This window comes from Eleginops maclovinus, chromosome 6, assembly GCF_036324505.1.
Source record: "Eleginops maclovinus isolate JMC-PN-2008 ecotype Puerto Natales chromosome 6, JC_Emac_rtc_rv5, whole genome shotgun sequence".
NCBI classification, from domain to species: domain Eukaryota; kingdom Metazoa; phylum Chordata; class Actinopteri; order Perciformes; family Eleginopidae; genus Eleginops; species Eleginops maclovinus.
In genome coordinates, this window is record NC_086354.1 from 7,604,037 (window position 1) to 7,625,245 (window position 21,209).

Below are 21,209 nucleotides of genomic sequence, written 5' to 3' on the forward strand. Positions count from 1 at the left end.
CTGGAATTATCACTGTTCCTAATAACACTAACGAGGGCTCTGTATACCCCTGTTAATGTAACACCTGTGCTTTTTCTACTATGAAAATTCAAAAATTCTGCTGGGAAAAAAGCCTTTTATACTCCCAGCAATGATAGTAATATAAAGCAGTGTTAAGATATTTAACAGGGATAACAGTAAGAAAGAAAACATAGTTAAACAATTAAATGTATAGAAAATGGATACAAAACAATACAATGTTTGTTTTTGATATCAAGCCAGACATTTCTAAGACAGGTGGCAACATTTAGATTCATAACCTCAATATTTCTAGTATGTCCTATCTCTTTTCCAATAAAGTAAGCCTTACTGGTTAGGCAGCTATGACAAAACAATGCCCTGTATCTTGGGTACCTAAATTAAATGTTACCATAATTATTATTATTAGTTGCACCTGTGCTTTTCCTGCTATGTACCAATGTTATATCAATAAGGCCTGTTAGAAAATGCCTTCCCTGTAAAAGATTCATCAAATAGTATGAAATTAACTCACTATTTGATGTATTCTATCTCATTTGAATCTTATGTATTTTTTTGATAAAGGCGTATTTTATTTTGAAAGGTGTGACAGGAAGTCGTGTGATTAAACTCTCATCCATTGACACTACATGGATCCACAGTATTTGGGTTTCCAGCCAACTGACTGCTGCCGTGTACTGGAGGGGGTTCGGTTGAACCAGTTTACTTTTCAAATACTGGCGACTCTCTGCACAGAGAACAGGTACGTAGTGATTATGTAGCTTAAACCATTCACATAAACACACCTCCATGCTAACTTAGCTAGCTCTATAGCTCTCTCACTGAGCAGGCTTGACAGCATCTGAAGGTTAGCTCTGCTCGGTCACTTGGCTAGCCACTGCCTCGTTTCACTGACCTGCATCATCGACTGGGGGAGTGTCATGCTAACTTGATTCTATTTGATACCTAAATGTTTTTTTACAACGTACATTATGAAGATAGAGGTAGGTAATTGACAAGTTAAGCCATATCTAGTGAATAGTGAATAACGCTATGCCAATATGTCACCAGGAACAGCATTCAGCTTACCAGACGTAGTTGAAGTAGTTTGAACTGTATGCAATATTTACATTTTGGTTTCTGTTTTAGTTGACACCACAGCTCATTTATCGGTTCAGTTATTATGTTGTAGTAATAGCTTTACGTCATTAACCTCACGTTACACACATAGGTTGGATCTTTCAGTAACAGGAAGTGAAATTATGCAAATTGTAGTATAACTCTTTTGTTTCTTTTCTGTCATTTCTCAAATCTATGACACCCCATGTACACACACACACACACACACACACACACACACACACACACACACACACACACACACACACACACACACACACACACACAGCCATGTCTCCTTCAGTACCCCTGCAGGAGATGATCCGGGCCATCAGGTCAGCCAGGACGCAGTGTGAGGAGCGAGGTGTCATCCAGAGGGAGTGTGCGGCCATCCGTGCACAGTTCAGACAGGCAGACAATGGGGGGCGATCGCACAACCTGGCCAAGCTGCTCTATGTGCACATGCTGGGCTACCCAGCTCACTTCGGTCAGGTGAGGGGGGATTTTGCTAATGCCCGTCATGGGTTTGCTTGGGTTAAGGGGGTTAGCTGGGGTGAGAAACCATCATGCTGCTGGATGATCTGGGCTCAATTCATCGCTGATTTATCCTCGTGTAAGATAGGGGCCCAATGTCCAACCACTATGTGTTAAACAAAGATTCTACATAGACATGATTTGGCTGCTTACCAAAATGTGTGATTGCATGACAAAGCTTTAGAGAAATGAGGGCAACTTGTGGAATAGCAAGCTAAATACATAAAGCTATGATGATATAAGTAAGTCTCTGCTGGGGAAACTTGTTCTCCTTGCTCTTGTTTGACATTCTGTGTCATTAGAATGCTTTGAATCGTGGTTAATTCCCTCAAGCAAAGTCTCCTCTGCAGCATTGTAAACCACTGAAACCTTTTCAGCTCCAGTAAGGCTGCGGCTCTCAAGCTGACCTCCACTCATTCCCCTTTTCCACCAAACCGGATTCAGTTCAAGATCTGATCTTTTGCTTTTCTGGTTCTAGCCTGTAGCACCCCTTTTGTGTCCACCGCTCAGAGGCCGAGTGGAGCTCAAGTGGAACTGCGTCATTGTGTCATCGTTTGCATCAGGACGTAACCGTTTACGTGCCCTCTTATGACTGATTCATATTCTCTGTCTGACTGTCACACGAGCAGCTGATGCAAACCCCCCCTCCCCATAAGTGAATGTGTTTCAGTCTGAATTGACGCAGTTTGTCATCACAACGCTGTTATGAAAGTGTTACTCTGACTAGCTTGACTATTTTGCTATCCTATTGTGGCATAAGCCGTTTTCTACAGGCATATTTTACCGGTGTAGTTTTCGTTATGATTTTACTTCTGATGGCAACCTGTGTAGCCCATGTATTGATTCCATCTGATAGCTGCAATAATACAAACATCAGGAAAACGTCTGCCTGCTGTTCCCAATGATCAATAACAGTGAACGGATGGTGATTCAAGTAAAATCAACAGCATGACACTAAGTCTGGTTAGTGTTGCCTGACTTTATAAAGTGTGTGATTTATAAGTGCGTGGTCGCGTTCTAGTCACTCTGCTCAGCGCTACTGCTTGTTACAACTTGTACTCGCCATGAACTGTTATTGCTCAGGTTAATCTCCCCCCTCCGAAGTAAGCGTGACGTATTGGTTCGTATTGGATCTTGGATCTTGCCGGGCAGCCGAGTGGGGCCAGAAAGATCCCGTTTTTTGGTGCTTAAAGCCGGTGCCGCTGCGATGGAAACACGAAAAACCAGATCTTTATCGACTCTGGCTCCAGCTCCATCTCCAGCTCTGGCTCCGGGTCGGTGAAAAAACGGCATCAGAGAGGGCAAAGAGCTGTTCATTTGCCTCGGGGACATCTGTAGTGTGAGTACAGTATCTCAAGTCACCTCACATTAAAAGGAGTTGATGTTCTCCCGTCTAGATGGAGTGTGTGCGGATGATAGCCAGCCCTCGATACAGCGAGAAGCGTGTGGGGTATCTCGGAGCCATGATGCTGCTGGATGAGAAGCAGGATGCTAGTTTGCTCATCACCAACTCCATCAAGAAGTAAGAGCAGACACTTGAAATTTGAAATTGGATTAAAAGATATTAGTACAACCTCTGTATTTAAGATAAGATATAGTTTATTAATCCCAAATTGGGAAATGTTTTTGTTGCAGCAGCATGTAAAACTAACACATAACACATAATCAGAAATAAAAAAGAGTTGAAAATAAACAATTTCTAGAATAAAAACTTCTCAAAATGTTATTTGTTTATTTATTCCACTCATGGCAGTTTTAAAAAACAAAACATGTACACTCAACACAAATGTTTTAGCACATGGTGGAAAGGAGTAGTAAATCTTATTTTACCTGCCCCTTCTTAAAAAATAAATAAATAACAATAATAAAAAAAATAAAACACTATCGAAGGGCTAAATTACAGCTAACACAAAATAAAAGTAGGACATTATTTACATTTAGTGTACAAGAATGAATGAATTTACTATAAACAGCTAAAGTGCAACTCCACCAATTCCACAGCAATATTTACAGCACTTTGCGAGTACTACTGAACATGTTAAGTTGCCTCAAGTGATGTCAATTTATTTTCTGTTGGGTCTGAATTCTAAAAGTTTAAGGGGAAAAACTTCTTGGGGAGTGGAGTTGGAAAGAAGTACATTTACCAGACCTCTGCAGTCCACTCCTCATCTCTGATAAAGGCTATAAGCTTGCAGCAACATTAGCTGCTACTAACCTTAATCTCCAACAAAACTACAGGCAGTTGCATTGAGGTTAATGTAGGCGCCACGTTTTGGCTAGGGAATAGAAGGCGTGGAATTAAAAAATTCACTATCTCTGTGCTATTTAACCCTTTTTTTAACAGTCCGTCTTCTGTACTAAACTGATACAGGATTGATAAATATCTTACAATGCATAGCAAACACATTATAATGCATAACTGTTTGCATCTTGTAATTTATTGATGTATATATCATATTCCATTTACGTGTGTATATAGTCTCTTCTTGCACTATTTCAATTTTATTTTGAATTACTTGCACATTTAGCAAAATTCTCTTCTATATATACAGCTCCGGAAAAAATTAAGAGACCACTCCAGATTTTTCTTAAATCTTTATGTCTACATGTAAGAGAGAAAAAATGTCAATAGTTTATAGAATACAATATATGTATATATATATATTTTCCTCAAAGACATACCTATAAATAATAAAACAAGAGGAAATGATAAAGCTGATAAAGTGGTCTTTTAATTCTTTACGGAGCTGTATTTTGTTTTGCATTGTTGGAGGAGCCTGGGACTTACGTTTTCTTTTGTTGTCTTAGAATCTTAGTAGCTGTTGTAGTGTGTAGTAGCTCTTTACATATCCAGAATTTAAGTGTTAAATGGTGGGGTTAAAATGACATGGTGCAAAGTATTATGTGTTTTATGTTTAGTTCTCATAGACTACTATCAAAAGATCAATTACTGGTACTCTCATTATTGGTTAAGGACATCGTACTGTTTTGTTTGACAATAAGTAATTGTCATGATTGATGATAATACACTTCCATGTCAACAGAATAAAAAATAGTCAACAGATTAGATTATTTTCTTGAAAGATCTCAGTAAAATGCTTAACATTTTTGCACTCTGATCTAGACTCCCACGTGTTTATTCCCCATATGTGTGTTCTCCAGTGACCTCTCTCACAGTAACCAGTACGTTCAGTCTCTGGCTCTGTGCACGCTGGCCTGTATGGGTTCAGCCGAGATGTGCAGGGATCTGGCACCAGAGATCGACAGACTGCTACGAGCCTCCAACTCCTACATAAAGAAGAAGGTACAGTTTCCCACCTTTTTACTGATTCATTTTTGCACTTCTTACCATATAAGTATAATGTGGTGTAATTTTTAAGCCTAATTCTGGCTTTGTAAAACAGTTACACTGTTGTCTATCCATCATCATCAACCACTCTCCATCTGCTCAGTGTAGTGGTGATGTAACGCTCCTCTGTTCTTCTTCCAGGCTGCTCTGTGTGCTGTTCACATTGTGAGGAAAGTCCATGAACTCGGGGAGCTTTTTGCGCCTGCCGCTCGCTCCCTCCTCTCTGAGAAGAACCACGGTTAGTAGACCCTAATGACTCATAACTGTATGGGTTTCTCACAGTTACCGTTTCAAACTATTCTCAATGGTTACTCCCTTTTATCCGCAGGTGTGCTGCATGGCGCTGTGGTGCTTATCATTGAGCTGTGTGAGCGGAACCCAGAAACACTGGAGCGCTTCAGAAAGGTGTGAGGGACATCCATCCATACATCCGTGCATACATCACTACATACTTCACATACATCACTACATACTGTACGTACATCCATCCATCCATCCATACATCCATCCCCCTCTGTATGATTACCTACTAACTTACTTAAATAGTTACTAACTTAATTACTTACTTACTTTCCTAGTTAAATACTTAATTACTAACTTAGTTTCCTTAACTACTTACATCCTTACTTACTGTCCTACTTAATTACTTACCTAGTAACTTACTTACTTGCCTACCTTCATGCTTACTTACTTATTAACTTACTTACTGACCTAGTTACTTACATACTTACTCGGCGTGCGCCCTCATACCAAAAGGCCCTGTCAAATTTTAAAGTGTTGCCAGAAAACAATATTTCTGTTCGTCAAAAACTGTATAATCGCTCCATAAATATGAAAATCATGTCAAATAGACCGTCAGACTTGCATAGACAGCTTGGTTTCTATCAAGATCAGCGCCCACATATTATAGCTTCTTTAGATATTCATACCTACTTACTTACTTAGTAACATAAACACACGTGTAACTGCTGTAGTGTTTCTGTGGTTTGTTTTTCAGACGGTGCCAGATCTGGTTCAGATCATGAAGGGTCTGGTGCTTTCGGGTTATTCTCCAGAGCATGACGTGGCAGGAATCAGTGATCCCTTTCTACAGGTCAGTGGGGACTCAATGCATCATATCGCTCTGTTTATTCTTATTAATTATGTTGAATAGGTGCTTTACTGGCAGGACGATGGAATTCTGCACTGCCTTACATTGACCCTAAAGCACTTAAAGTTAATACCAAGAACCTTAAACTTATTTTATAAACTGGTTATGAACTGATCTGCTGTAATAGATCATTACTGTTATGCAGTCAACAGATGTTATGTTGTTAAGTGTTCAGGTTGTTCCTTCTTTCAGTATCTTTTTTTTTTCACACACACAGATTTATCACCCTATCATCCGTCCTCCTATTTTCGCTTATTCCGTGTTCCAAAATAACTTTTAGTCCATCTGTTCCCTCCCTCCGGTCTCCGTTCTCAGGTCCGCATCTTGAGGCTGCTGAGAATCCTCGGTCACAACAACGAAGGAGCCAGTGACGCCATGAACGACCTACTAGCTCAGGTCCGATTTCCACTTTCCCAAATAATAATAATAATCCTTCTTTGAAGACCGTTCTGTCCTTCTCACTCAAAATAGTGGTGTCCCTCCTCCCTTTTTTGAGCCATCATGCTGAGTCACCCAATTGTTTTAATACAGGCAAACTGGAACATGTAGAGCACATCTCTTCCTGTGTGCCAGAGTATGTTCCTCTTTTCCCAAACTGGGTGATAAAACAGCAAATGTCAATATTTCTCTGGAAAGCTTTTCCCAAAAATGAGTAAAGGAAACATGATTATAAGTTGACGTATGAGTAATGTACTGATGTTCCTTTGACTTTCCGTGCAGGTGGCCACCAACACCGACAGCACTAAGACTGTGGGTAACGCTGTCCTGTACGAGACTGTTCTCACCGTGCTAGACATCAAGTCAGAGAGCGGCCTCAGGGTGAGACTCTGGCACCACTTCTCACTGTGTCTAAAAACCTTGATATACTGTAAATGATGTCACTTCATTTAAAAAAAAAAAAAAAAGCTAACTTATTCCCCAGGTTCTGGCGGTGAACATCCTGGGAAGATTTCTCCTGAACAACGACAGAAACATTCGGTTAGTGTTTGTTTTCCTCCCACATCATCCTTCCTCATCCTCATCTCAGGGTCATTTTGAGCTTTTTCATTCCTCACAGCAAACTGTATGGCATCCAGAGAGAGAAACTTCCCCAACAGGCTGTTATCAGTCCATGCTCACTAATCACTTTCCCCGGAGCAGTTCCTCTTGAGCAACACCAGAAGGTCACTGTCTGGCTGTTAATGCTGATCTCTCTATTTCGGGACCGTGTCATGTTTCCTGTTATTTTTTAAGGTTCCTCTAGGGATTTCCTTTTTCTTTTGCTGCTATGTTTTTAAATGTGTTTCCATAGCGGTTGTGTGGTCTGCTTTTTACCTTCAGCACTCTTGAATCTCTCGCTGGCTGGTTGACAGTAATAGGGCTGCTTTTTTTGTCCTCCCTGGAGAGATAACATCTCTCCACTCCGTGCATACATTAATACTTAAACAGTCGAGGAGACATTTTAATTGAAATGATGAATTATTTATCCTGCCAGTTTGAAAGAGTAAAGTTTATACAGAGCTGTGAATTAATCTTATTGTAAGCTGATGGTTTGGTTGTGTTTTTTTTGTACATTCTGTAGCAACTGAACCGAAATCAAACAAATACAGAAAACAAACTCAAACTTCCGCTGAGGCACCAGGTCGCAATCTCATGCATGGATAAATCTAGTGCCCAGGCAAGAATAGACTTTATGCAGTTTATTCTATTTTCAGTGTTTAAAATCTACCAGAACCATGGCTCTTACCTCTTCTCTTGTCCTGGGACTTGCCCATATAAACAAAACACATGCCTTTCATCTGCCCAATCCCACCTCAACCTGTCTGCCATTAAATACCTAAATCAGCCAGTGCCCAAAGCTGCCTTCAAATAAAAGCATATTCAACTACTCTAATTACCTAAAGGGTCCTTATTATGCTTTTCAGGATTCCCTTTCCTGTAGTGTGGTTATAGGTGTTTTTGCATGTAAATGGTCTGCAAAGGCTAAAGTCCCAAAGCTCACACACAACCCCCCCATCACACACTCTAACGCCTCCATTGAACTCCTTTGATTACCAGTAACATAATGACTATGTAAAACTTGCTCTTCTATTGGCTAGCGCTCCAACACATTGTACGTAATAGGCTAAGGGACTGGACACCTCTTTAACGGTTGACCAATCACAACAGAGCCGGGCAGCTAACCAATCAGAGCAGACTGGGTTCTGGTTTCAGACAGAGGGTGAAAAGAGGTGCTGCAGCACAGGCAGGATGAGAAAAATAAAGACCTTCATTTTTGTCTGTTTCTTTATGCGTGTTCAGGTACATTGCCATGACATCTCTTCAAAAGATTGTTGGGACGGACCACAATGCAGTGCAGCGCCACCGGGGAACCATCGTGGACTGCTTAAAGGACCAGGATGCTTCAGTCAAGCGGTAACTGTGCCCTCTCCTCTGCCTGTCAGGCACAGCTTCAAATGTTCAGCCAACTTGACAATCAATCTTTTCCAATGTCTCCTTTAAATGTTTATTTTAACTCTCATCTATCATGATTTCATTCTCTTTTTCAAATGTATTGTAGACGAAGGGATCAGTACATTTTTAAGTAGAAATCAACATATTCCCTATTTTATGTTTGGGGATATTTTCTTTCATATGTGAACATACACCTTCTGTCTGGTCAGTTAGGAACACTGACCTGCGCCGCATCAACACAGAATGATCCGTAGTTTTAATCTATGTTAAAAAGAGAAACGGCACCAGTCTCGCATTTTCAGGTTAAAGGGGCCAATACATAATCACAGACATTAACCCTTTCCTGGCCAATTCTCCAGCCGCGCATTGGAGCTCTCCCTGGCGCTGGTGTCGGCGACAAACATCCGCTCCATGATGAAGGAGCTTCTCATCTTCCTCTCCTCCTGCCCCGTCGAGCTCAAGTCTCATGCTGCCAGTGGCATATTCAACGCTGCAGAGAGGTGAGTGACACGCCGCAGACAGTTAAATGTTCACAGACAGGATTCTATTACAGACTGTCTTCTAATTATACATATTTAATTGTATTTGCACTGATGAGTAAGGTTTTGAATAACCTACGTTTAAAGTGTATTGTCTTGAACAAAAAAGGATGTAAAATGATTGTAAATAATACACATTCATGTTAAGTAACGTTTTTTTTAGCGTTTCCATTTTTGAAGTGTGGCTGCTTCCTTGTTTTTTTTTATCTTATTTTTCAACATCAAGTTTTTCTAAACTAACAACCAAAAAATAATTTGCCTCCCAGTTGTTGGTTCTTTTTTGTATTTTAAAGGAGGCAGATCATTGGTGAGAAAACTTTTCGTCAACCTGAGGAGCTGGTGTCAAATTTATGAATTGTACCCCTTCTTTAATACATTAGTTTGACTGAATTACACTGTATTGCTGACTGTATCTATGCATGTAAGCACACATTCATTAATGTGCATGTCAATTCATTTAATGTGACGTTCTGTAAGTGTGAAGGCTGTTACAGAAAGTGCTTTATGTGTGTGGCTTCATGCATCACTCTGTGTCTGTCTCCACTCTAGATGACACCCATGTCTCTTTAAGTGGCGATCAATAGTCCTCTATGTTTTTACTGTACGTACGCACTTGTGTATGGACTTGCAGACGGATATGTGTGCGTGTGTGACTCCACTGCACCACTGAATGTGTGTGTCTCTGTCTCTGTCAGGTATGCCCCCTCCCAGCGCTGGCACATTGACACCATCCTGCATGTCCTCACCACGGTAACTACACACTGAGCCTCCAACCTGCTGCCTCTCACATTGGGGTCCTCACTTTAAACCTGTTTTTAAGTTATTAATGTGCTCAGATACCAGGGGCCTACGGTGGCCGACAGATTCATACGAGTTAAAACAAAAACATTTCCACTAGGAGAAACGTGGTGTAATTAAAAAACAAACGTTGCAAACTAAAGAACACATCAAATCACATGCAACTTGACAACACATGGGCAGCATTTACAACACATTCACCACCAATAGTTTTCTAAAAGCGCTGCAGAAAAGAGAAGATGAAACACCCTGCAGGAATCCCCAAGCACAACAGAAACGGGGACACTGATAAGTGATGCACACAGCTGGGACCGGAGTCCTTGTTGGAGTTCGGTTATAAAGTCAACTGTCCCTGGAAACTTACCTAAAATGTTTTATTTTCACAAAGTGATTGCGTGAATCCTTCCAATATTATTGCAGATATAACATAAGAGGTACTTTATTGATCCCAAACTGGGAAATGTTTACGTTGACGCAGCATAAAACAAAAGGCAATGCACATGATTAGAAATTAAAAGAGTAGAAATAAACAATTCTAAAAATAGAAACAGCTCAAAATAGAAATAAACCAGCATTAGAGAGTAAAAAATAATATATACAGTTGAGTGCAAGGACTGAATATTAAATGAAATACAAATGTAAAAATGTACAGTGAATGTTATATGTCAAGGCTATGGTGATTTGTTGTACAGGGTATATGTAAGCTAGCTAGCTAACGTAGCTATATATATACTGACAAAGCACATACAAGGATGAAACAAGATGACTCTGTGACAGTAATTGTTTGCCAACGTTATAATCACTAAACGTCAGCAACCTCTCCGCTGCGAACTGTGTGCATCACTTTTTAGTGTCCCCAGTTTTCCATTATGTTTTGAGCTTCTTGCAACGTTTTTTATTTGCAGCGATTTTAGTAAGCGCTGTTTTGTTAAGTTTGTAAATGTTTTCTAAATGCTGCGAATGTGATTTGAAGATGTTTCTTTATTCGCATGTGTTCTGGCACATTTGTGTTTTTATATTTGCATCGCGTCTCTCCATGTGGACGTGTTTTGGGCCCGTTGTAGCATGTTTGCACCTGCTGGCCACCTTAGGGGCCACATGTTTTTGTGCAAACTTTCACACATTCGACCCCAGTTCCTGTATTCCCCCGACTAACCTCTCCATTTGTTCCATTCCTACTTTTTATTTTATGCTGGGTGAAAGGGAATAAATGAAATCCCCACGATTAGGGTAACGTTTAAAAAAACTAAACGTTAATGTATATCGGTAAATGTCCATGAACTGTGATGGAAGCCTCCCCATGTGAGGTCATTGTGTCTGGCAGGAGATGTAGGGCGACCCAAATACTTTGCCAGCTGTCTAATGGAGCGTGTGTGAATGTGTTTTGACTCTGATTTCCACTCTTCCAGGCAGGGGGGGACGTGAGAGATGAAACTGTGCCCAACTTAATCCAGCTCATCACCAACGCATCGGAGCTGCACTGTTACACCGTGCACAAGCTCTACCGGGCTCTGCTCATCGACATCTCCACGGTGTGTGTGTGTGTGTGTGTGTGTGTGTGTGTGTGTGTGTGTGTGTGTGTGTGTGTGTGTGTGTGTGTGTGTGTGTGTGCGCGTGTGCGTGCGCACTTCCTGCTAAACTTTCACATTTCAAGTAGAAGGAAAAAAGCACACTTTTAAGACTAAATGTAATGTTGGAAAAAGATTCCTGACTTCACCTTACCGCTTAAAAAACGTTTTTTTTAAAAAGGAAAGTCTGTGACTTGTGAATCTGGCAGTGAGACAGCTTTGCTTTCATTAAAAAAATTGGCTGACGCCAACAGGTTTATTTTAAGAAGTCAGATGATGAGCAGCCGGGGTTCTCATCTGCAGTGTGGCGCAATCACCCTTCTTCCAGCACATCAACTTCCAGTGAATTCAGGGAGAAGTTGCTAATGTATTTCTCTAAGATGAGACCTAAGTGTGGGTGTAATGTGGGTACGCAGTTGTGCGAGTGTAAAATGTGTGTGTGTGTGTGTGCAGCAATCCCTGGTGCAGGTGTCGTGCTGGTGTATAGGAGAGTACGGAGACCTGCTGCTGAGAGGAGAGTGTCAGGAGACTGAGCCTGTGCAGGTACACGCAGCACCAACACTGTCTTCTAATACAAAATAATATTATCAGTAGGGATTCAACCTATTACTAGATGTTTAAAGGGTTTATATTTTCATTTCCAGTAACTGTGGTGGCCGACTACTTTTCCATTGTTAAAAACGCACTGCAGTTTAAGAAAACGATGCTAATATAAAATCACAAATGTGCCAAAACACATGCAAATAAAAAAACATAATCACCAGTGCTTACTGAAACCGCTGCATTATCGAAACGCTGCAAATAAAAAACACTGCATATGGAGAAAAAAAATGCAAATAAAAAAGGAACACTGTAAGAAGCTCCAAATGAAACGGACACAGGGACACTAAAAAGTGATGCACAGAGCTGGGACCGGAACACTTGTTGCCGTTCAGGGATTATAGAGCTGGCCAACAATCACTGTTAACTCGAAATATACGTTTTATTAGCTTATTTTAACAATGTGGTCACATGACTCCTTTCAATATTGTTTCAGATCTGCTGTCAGCTAGCTAGCCTAGCAAACCAAGTCATTTCAAATATACTGACAATACACTTACAACTATGAAACAGAGTATCTCTGCCAACCGTCAAACTAATCCCCAAACATCAACAAGCACTGTTTACATTCCTAATGTATTTGTATGAGGAACGCACTAAAGCAGTATCCAGGAACGAATCCCATGCCAGCTGAACATTCAGGCAATGTCCTCCCCTCTGTCTCCCTTTGAACTCCAAGGACTAGGTCCTCTGTGGCCCGAAAATACCTTTTTGAGTAAAACTGTACACATGGTAATGGCAAATTTCAGTCTATTTTATTTAGAATTTGGCATTTACTTAGTTTGAGCTTAAACTATGTAGGAATTTACCCAATCCCAAAGTCCAAGTCAATTATTTGTATGAATTCTCAGGTCCTCTGACTATTCAAAACTATGTATTTTTTTAAACATTCAGTTCATGTCTTGTATTTTCCAGATAAATAAATGAGAGGTCAGAATGTGTCGTATTATCCCTAGTTTTTCAAATTCAAAAAATGAAATGTGAGTTATCAGACCCTGCACTGACACGTGTCTCTATCAGGTCACGGAGGATGACGTCTTGGACGCCTTGGAAACAGTTCTGCAGTCCCACATGTCGTCCCCGGCAACCAGAGGATTTGCTCTCACCGCCACCATGAAACTGAGCACGCGCATCACCGATAACGTCGAGTAAGAAACTCTCCTCACAGCAGACCTAGATATTTTTAGAGCACAGCAACAGGTCCCTGTGGCTAAAGGCAGAATCCTATTTGTTTATTTGACATATAAACTATGCAGATTAGTATTTGTGTGGTCAGGAAAGTATGTCGGTCAATGGTTACTTTGTCATGTATTATGTCACAAAATCCCTTTACTCACTGACATTCCCCAAAACTGTAAACCTACAGTTTGAGTGCTACAACATTGCGACACATTTCAGTGACGGCTTAATGCTGCATTCTGGAGTTAAAAGAAACCAATAAATAGAAAAACCGGGTAGAAACATTTAGCGTTTTCACACAGCAAATGGTAACGGCAACATATGTTTATAATGTGACGCATAAAAAAGAGTGATAGAAATGTTGACACAGGCCTCCTGGTGGTTTTTTAATACAATTTTTCTAAAAAAATAAAATAAAACAAAGGATTTTCCCCAGCAGAATTGTTCCATGGTACAGTTCATGTAAAAAAAAAAGATAAAATGGAAAGAATATTCACAACAACATAAACAGAGGATTGGTCGCAAGGGTCTAACAGACCATTTTAAGGAGTTGTTCAGGGTTAGGGTTAGAAAATAATGCTGATTTAGAGTAGTGGAAGTCATTTTTCACCCGTCTTACTAACTTATCTTCATAACTCCCCCCCCTGCCAGTCGCATCAGGAGCGTCGTCAGCATCTACGGCAGCTGTATAGACGTGGAGCTCCAGCAGAGGGCGGTTGAATACAACGCTCTGTTCAAAAAATACGACCACATGAGGTATGCAACTACACGATATAGAGGTTCCTGTTCTAAAATGGTTGAATACACTACATTTCTCTTTTTCTGCTATATTGGGGATGATTACAAATGATATCAGAAGCAAACTTTTTTTTTTTCTGGTCAAAAAGTGTCGAGTCGTCCTCTCTCTCTGCAGGGCAGCCGTGCTTGAGAGGATGCCTGTGATTGAGAAGAACTCACCGGGTCATACCAACGGAGAGTCAACGGGGGAGGCGCTCAAGGAGACCCAGGGGTCCAGAATGAAGCCAACGGAGCCCAAGCAGCTCCCACAACCTGCTAACCAGGTGAAACACGCTCACGTTGAGTTATTTTCATATATAAATGCGTCTGTCAACACTCTTTATCTGACCTCTATTCACGTTTAAGATTCTACTGATGACTTTTTAAATGTTAATACCGGGGATCAATATGAGCGATGTGAAGGCTTTAGAGGAGAAAACTAAGGGAACTGGTGTTTAACAATTTAAATAACTGCCTGATATGCTGTGTATCTGTATGTGATGGGCTTGTTCTAAGTATTTTAGAGTTACATTATCATACTCCTGTTTGAAGTAACTAGGGAATAAAGCCTCATTTATAACTTTGACATTTGAATCTAGAATATTCTTCAAACAATGACAGTTTTTTTCTTTATTTTATTGTCTTGTAATTGAGTTTACTCCAGCATTAAGGTAAGGATGATAATAGTTAGTATATTATAGTATTTATAGATTCAGACTTTAGGGATGTTTCCTGCTTGTGTGTCCCAAAGATTTCTGATAAATCCAGACTGTGTTAAAGACGTTAAGGTTTCAAAATGGTATGTGTGTGAGGGAGAAAGGGACAGCCTTAGCACACCTGTCGTGGGTGCGAAACCTTAGACACTCACAACATAAGCAAATAGAAAACACATTAAAGCTCAGACACAGAAATGGTTGATGTTGAAATATGATATTGTTGATCAACAGCATAAGAGACGGTTACCTTTGCACCAAAAGAGCCGAGAGTAATATCTAAAGAAGCACAGAAGTAGCTCAGTACTTATACACAGACACAAACATGTTTGGAATTACATCATGGTGCAGGGATGATGTATTTTTGTAGGCCGACCCGGAAGTAAGCTGCGCATGGGTTCCCTCGACAAAAAAGTGATGCAATTTCTCCAAAGGATTTTGGAATATTGTAAAAAAAATAAGATCTGTAGAAAACGAACCTGTTTGATAAATGCACGTTTGGTTCAGCCGAAATAATCTCCACATGTCTACCCTACTTTTATCATTTTCGAATCGTAAATCTAATCGCCAGAAGCAAAATGCTAACGTTATGCTATAAACGAACTACAGAGGAGTACCAGCAGGGTCGCAGGACTTCAATGTCACGCCAACTTAAGATCGTTTCAAATGACTTTCGCACGCTTGCATATTTTAACAACGCTTTTCCTTTTAGCCACACTGAGTTTAACTAGAAGTCATGGCTGTTTCAATCACCAGTCTGATATCGTTTTACAAAGATGAGCTAAAAAACTTAGCGGGAGTGTGTACGTGTTCGGCGCAATGACGTACAACATCCTTGACAACTTCTGTAGTCCTATTCAGCCACTTGTTAACAACCATCGATTTTCAGACACATAAACTCTTCAAAACTCACCAGTGGGGGGGAGGGTCACTGCTGATGTGTTTGATGTCGTAGAACAAAACGGGATCCGTCTCTTAAATTTGTGTCAACCACAGACCTTATTTAGAGCTATTTTCCAAAACCCTACGGAGAAATCCCATTGACTCTGAGACGAGAGAACCGGAAGTAGTAAAATGCTAACTCACGTCCACTCTGTTACAAAGTCATATAATAAACAAGATACGCTGAACCCTTTCACGGTGAAGTCACATCATACATGACCTTTATAGATAACACAGGCTGCATTGAGTGTCAAAAGTTCAGAGGGGCCCTTCCAAAACTAAATGATCAACTCATGGTATGACTTTACAACAAATGATGAGGGAACATATAAAGATTACTTTTACACACTATTAACATGCACCAAACCTATACATCACACAACAGGAAAGGCAAAACAACAGGGCCCCTATAAGTCAAAAAATGTAAATGTAATTCAAATATAAAAATCATTATCCAAAATCCTCAACTTGCTCCTATCAAACTCCTTATTCAACCCATACTTGTCCTGTGGTTACCGGGCAGATATCGCTGCATTCAAATACCTCCACACAGCCTCATTGTCTCTGCTTTGAATATGCAGTGTGATGCGTTCAGGTGACTAACCGCCTCTGCTCCCCCTCAGGTGTGTGACCTGTTGGGCCTGCTTGGGGGCTCTGAGGAGACCCTGCAGCCCGGCCCCTTTGCGGCCCCGGGCCTGCTCACCAACACCGCCAGCACTGCAGGGGGAGACCTGCTGGATCTGCTGGGGGACTTAGAGCCTGAACCCCTCACACCAGGTGGGGTTTTTTCCACAGTTCCATTTGAATAACGTGCTCAGGCACATTTGGTTAGCAGCTCAACAAAGCAGTAACTCAGTCTGACTCTCTCACAAGTACACCCCCTGATGTCCCCATAAAGTTGTTTTTATTGACAATATTTGGCAACATAGCGCTGTAAATAAAGGATCGTATAGTGTGAAGTTTATCTCGTATTAAATAGATGATGTAATTATAGCCACCAAAACCAGTCGGACAGATCAATAACAAGGTTGAGAGCCATCAATCTAAATAATACTTATTGAGAACGCTATCATGCATTATATAAAACTCCACATCGCAGAACATCACAGAGTAAACGAACGGCAAAATAATGATTTACCATAATGTTTGAATCAGTAATTTCATTGTCTACCAATATCAATTAATTAACACCTTAAATAATACGTCACACGTGCCTGGTTAATGTGGAGTGACGTTTATATACAGTATACTTCGGTTTAAGCCACTTCGCCATCTTGTTGCTTCTGCTTCCGCAACAACTTTCTACTCTCGGTTGCACTCGCCCTAAGCTGTTGTTATTGTAGCCCAAACCCAACCACCCAGCCTCTGACGTACGCAGCTTGTCGGTTATTGTTGCCGGCCTAGCCATTAGCTGGTGCAAGAGTTGAACCAGTTTCTTTGGCCGAGAGCCGGCGTAGCTGAATTGGAAACACGAAAAACTGGTTTGCAAATAGGCACGGCCTCATAAAAAAGCCCTGGGACTGGTGGAAATTCCAACACTTCCTCCAGTTTAGTTGTAATGAAGAAATGTTCACTTCTCTGAATCAGGACCAAATTCCTCAATTTCCCTCGGGATAAATAAAGCTTCTTGAATTCTTGAATCTTGAATCTTGAATTATCTCTCTAAATCTTCTCCAGTTTTGATGATTTCCTGAGCCACCTGGTGTGTTTCGTATCACGTGTTGTCCTACTGCTCGTACAAAAAGATATCTTAAGAAGGCCCCGTGGGAATTTCCTCAAATCTGGCAACCCAAGTATAATGACTTCTCTGTTTATAAAACCACATTCTGAGAATAGTTTTTATGGATTTGTTATTCAACTTTTTCTTGTAATTTTGACGTATTTGTTAAAAAAGGTTTCTCTTGACTTCATTCCAAAATATTCCGGATGACTCAAGTATGATTAGATTACACTGCCGGTCACTTTGACCTCACAAAACGTTTAGTCGTGACATTTTGGATAGACTAATAAACTAATATACCATTTCCTGATATGTGTTCCCATAGCTCCCATCGTGCCGGTGTACGATAAAGACGGTGTGGCGCTGACCCTGAGTTGTGAGAAGCAGTCAGACGTCGCCCTGACGGTCACGCTAACAGCCTCCAACTCCACGGACGCAGACATCAGCAGCTTCACCCTGCAGGCTGCCGTGCCTAAGGTCTGTCTCACTAGCCGGATACAAAATGATCTGCTCTCATTATTAAAGAGTGGTGCAGCGAGGACGTATTTTCGAAGACATACCTGGAAATTAGCAACACAAAGGCTTCCTACACAAATAGCAATGGGATTTTGGGTTTCAAAGTATTGCAGAAAAATGGGATCTTAGGTAAACACACTTTTATGATACTTTCTTAAGTTCAGCAGGATTAGCTCCATTTATTAACACCACTTTTAGAATTTTTGGAAGCGTAAATGAAATCACCAGGAGTGGATAAGCTAATTGTAGGAGCCATTAATTGAGTTTATTATATAAGTTTTGTTTTTTATGTAATTGTTTAACATTCCTTGGTTTATTAGAATACATGGCCTACAAACATTATGTGTTGAATATTCACCTATTTACCTTAGTTGTTAACGCCCCTGATTAGTTTGTTGACAGCCTTTGGTCCTCCTATTTTCTACATTATGTCTTGTTTGTGGGGAAGGGGTCGGTTTTAGACGGGCGAAGCTAAACCAGTTCAACCACACACACTCGGAGGGAGCGATGTATTTTCGCTGTGGATTTTTTTTGTGCGTTGAAATCCTACCCCCGTAAGTGGCTCAAGAAAGTTTTAAGCCACTACACTAATGTTAGGTTAATAACGAACTACTTCGCAGCCGCATTACTTAAAGTCACCACCGCTAAGCTAAAGGTGACTAATGTTGGGCTTGATGACATTTAGTAGTATCATTTAGTCACTTGTAAGCAACCGCCATTTTTGGATCTGGAAGTGATAAAATGCTGACTCATTCCCTGGTATTATGACTCATTCCTGTACCACTGTATTTAAAATGCTGTCACATACACGCGCACGTTGTTGCTTCTTGCACATTGTCGGTTGTTACTTCCTGTTTTGCTCCCGTACCACTGGCATGTGTTTTGGTCTAAGCTATTCCACCCCGCCCCCCCCCCCCCCTCCCTGCCTTTCAGAGTGTCCAGTTACACATGAAGGCTCCCAGCGGGGACTCTCTTCCTGCACGAGGCGCAGCTAAGGTGACCCAGATGGTCGTCCTGAACAACCCAAACAAGGTCAGTATGACAAGCACGAAAATGATGACTCATGTTTGTCAAAAAGAGCACAGTGATCTTAATCTGAAGTGTGATCACGCTGTATCGATACAGATGTTCATTATCGGAGATGTATCTACAAGTGTGTAAGTCTAAGCGCCAATCCAATATCACGTTACCAACAACAACAAGTCACTCGCTATTAGCTAACTGATTTACATGTGAATACAGCGCCTGTGTTAATGCCCATATACTTTAGTTTAGTATACCAGAAATAAATTCATATGTACTAGAGCATAATATATCAGCGCAGTAAACCGTCAAACACCAGGACGACAAGCATTTGGTCGTGTTTTGGACTATGCAAGCCAGAATTTAGGAGCAAGAGGGTAAAAGTATAAGGTGCCCGGTTAACAAACAAAATCTAACCTGGTACATTTGGGTATTTTAGATGTTTATATTTTCAATACAACACGATTGTCGCTTTAACTATTTATTCATTTTATGTTTTAATTACTTTTAGCAAATTTAAACGTCATGTCTTATCCCTTTAAGTTATCAGGATGGATAAAACGGTAACGGAACGTTCTGATTTCTCAACAAGAGAAGAAAACCCCTGCAAATCCAAATTCCTATTAGCATAGAAAAATATATTTTAAAAAATCTGAACATTAGATTACATTTTTACACCTTATCTCCGAATGTTCACATAACTCCCACAAACCTGTTATATTTGGCAAGAACAACATATTGTGAGTGAATGTGCCATTTAGCAGTCGTTAATGTTGTTTTGTAACACTTGTACTTTTAGCAGCACTATCTACGGTGGCCCACAGGTGCAAACTTATTACAACAGTCGTTTGGGAATTATATATCTATATATTTTCTAGGTTTTTGAATATGCAGCGTGTTTCTCCTAATGGAAGTGTTGAAGCGCGTTTGCACCTGTCGGCCGACGTACTAATCCCACCGATAACTCCTTCCTCGTGCTGCAGGTGAACCTGAAGATGAAGGTCCGCATATCCTACAGCAGCCGAGGGTCGACCTTTCAGGACACGGTGCAGATCGACAGCTTCCCCGGACTCTGACAGCAGCCAGTCACTGAACAGGACGACGACAAAACTCAGCAGGAACCTCACAGATGGCGCACTACCGCCTAAAGCTGCTGTTTCTAAGAATGCCTGATTTTCTTAAGTGTTTTTACAGCTGATGAATCCCACATGAGCCTGAACTCACCATATCTCCTAGAATCCACGTGCAAATGTGTCCGATTGGCATTATTTAATATGGCACAAGCTTTAGAATTTGCCCGTGTAATACTAAAATAGGAGTAGATTTTTCTGGGATATTTGCAAACAAATCTGTCCGGAAAAAAGTCTCACGTTTTTTAAAACTGTTTCACTCCATAAATATGTCCCTTCATGCGGTTCCTGTCAGTTTGCAACACTAGATCTATTGTCCTCACGTTTGAAGTGATTTTTCCTATGAAGTATTTGCCTTTTACCATTTTAACTTTGCTGTACTAATGACGCATCACCATGAAACGCTCTGATCCAGGACACTTGATTTAACGGTTAAACGCAGGGACATAAATTACAGATGGAAGGGTTTAGGATCGTAAAACAACCTTAGGTGTTGCAGATTTATCATGCCTCATTCAGCTCGGAAAATCCACCTCATTAATCCCCCTGTGCCTTTCATCCCCTCAACAAGGTTTCCTTATCTCATGTACAAAAATAATGCAATTATATTTGGTTTTTGGTGGCAAAGAAATGGTTTAAATGTGAGTGATGTAGTCATTTAACATGTGTCTATCATTCCAACCCGAGCATGCTTTTCCTGACCAGTATCTCCTCGTCTATTGTTTACAGAGGTTATTTTATTTTTCTGAAGACTGTGTACAGTGACAGAAGAATGGGCATGATACCGTCTACGAGATGTATATTTTAGATTTTCATTATATTAGCACAATAAGAAGAGTTTTTGGAAAATCTTGAATCACCTCAGTAATTTGATGACTCATCTCATAATCATGGATCTCTAATTAAAAAAACACTCTGGATACTGGACGTCAACAAAGGTGCTCTAAATGGATTTCAGTGTACCTGACAGATCACTACCTTAACATACAAATGTAAAAGAAAGACCAGGATGAGTATTCTTGTTTTCGCCGGTGGTTAAAATCTGTTTCTTGGCATTTTCTAATAAAAATCTGTTTTCAGTACCGTCCATAGCGACTTGTCTTTGTGTGAGTGTATTCAGGA

The 21,209-nt window shown here is 40.6% G+C and overlaps 1 protein-coding gene across 1 annotated transcript; it reads left to right on the forward strand.

Moving 5' to 3' along the window:
- Positions 1–627: 627 nt before the first annotated feature.
- Positions 628–21,174, forward strand: ap1g2 (adaptor related protein complex 1 subunit gamma 2). Its single transcript, XM_063886892.1, has 22 exons — positions 628–760; positions 1,406–1,608; positions 3,048–3,172; positions 4,813–4,954; positions 5,141–5,237; positions 5,328–5,404; positions 5,997–6,092; positions 6,465–6,545; positions 6,870–6,968; positions 7,072–7,127; positions 8,430–8,543; positions 8,942–9,082; positions 9,817–9,871; positions 11,329–11,451; positions 11,941–12,030; positions 13,108–13,235; positions 13,918–14,022; positions 14,180–14,327; positions 16,322–16,475; positions 17,744–17,895; positions 18,868–18,966; positions 19,941–21,174. The coding sequence occupies exons 2-22, from the start codon at positions 1,408–1,410 to the stop codon at positions 20,031–20,033; spliced, it is 2,376 nt and encodes a 791-aa protein (XP_063742962.1). The 5' UTR covers positions 628–760; positions 1,406–1,407; the 3' UTR covers positions 20,034–21,174.
- Positions 21,175–21,209: the final 35 nt, after the last annotated feature.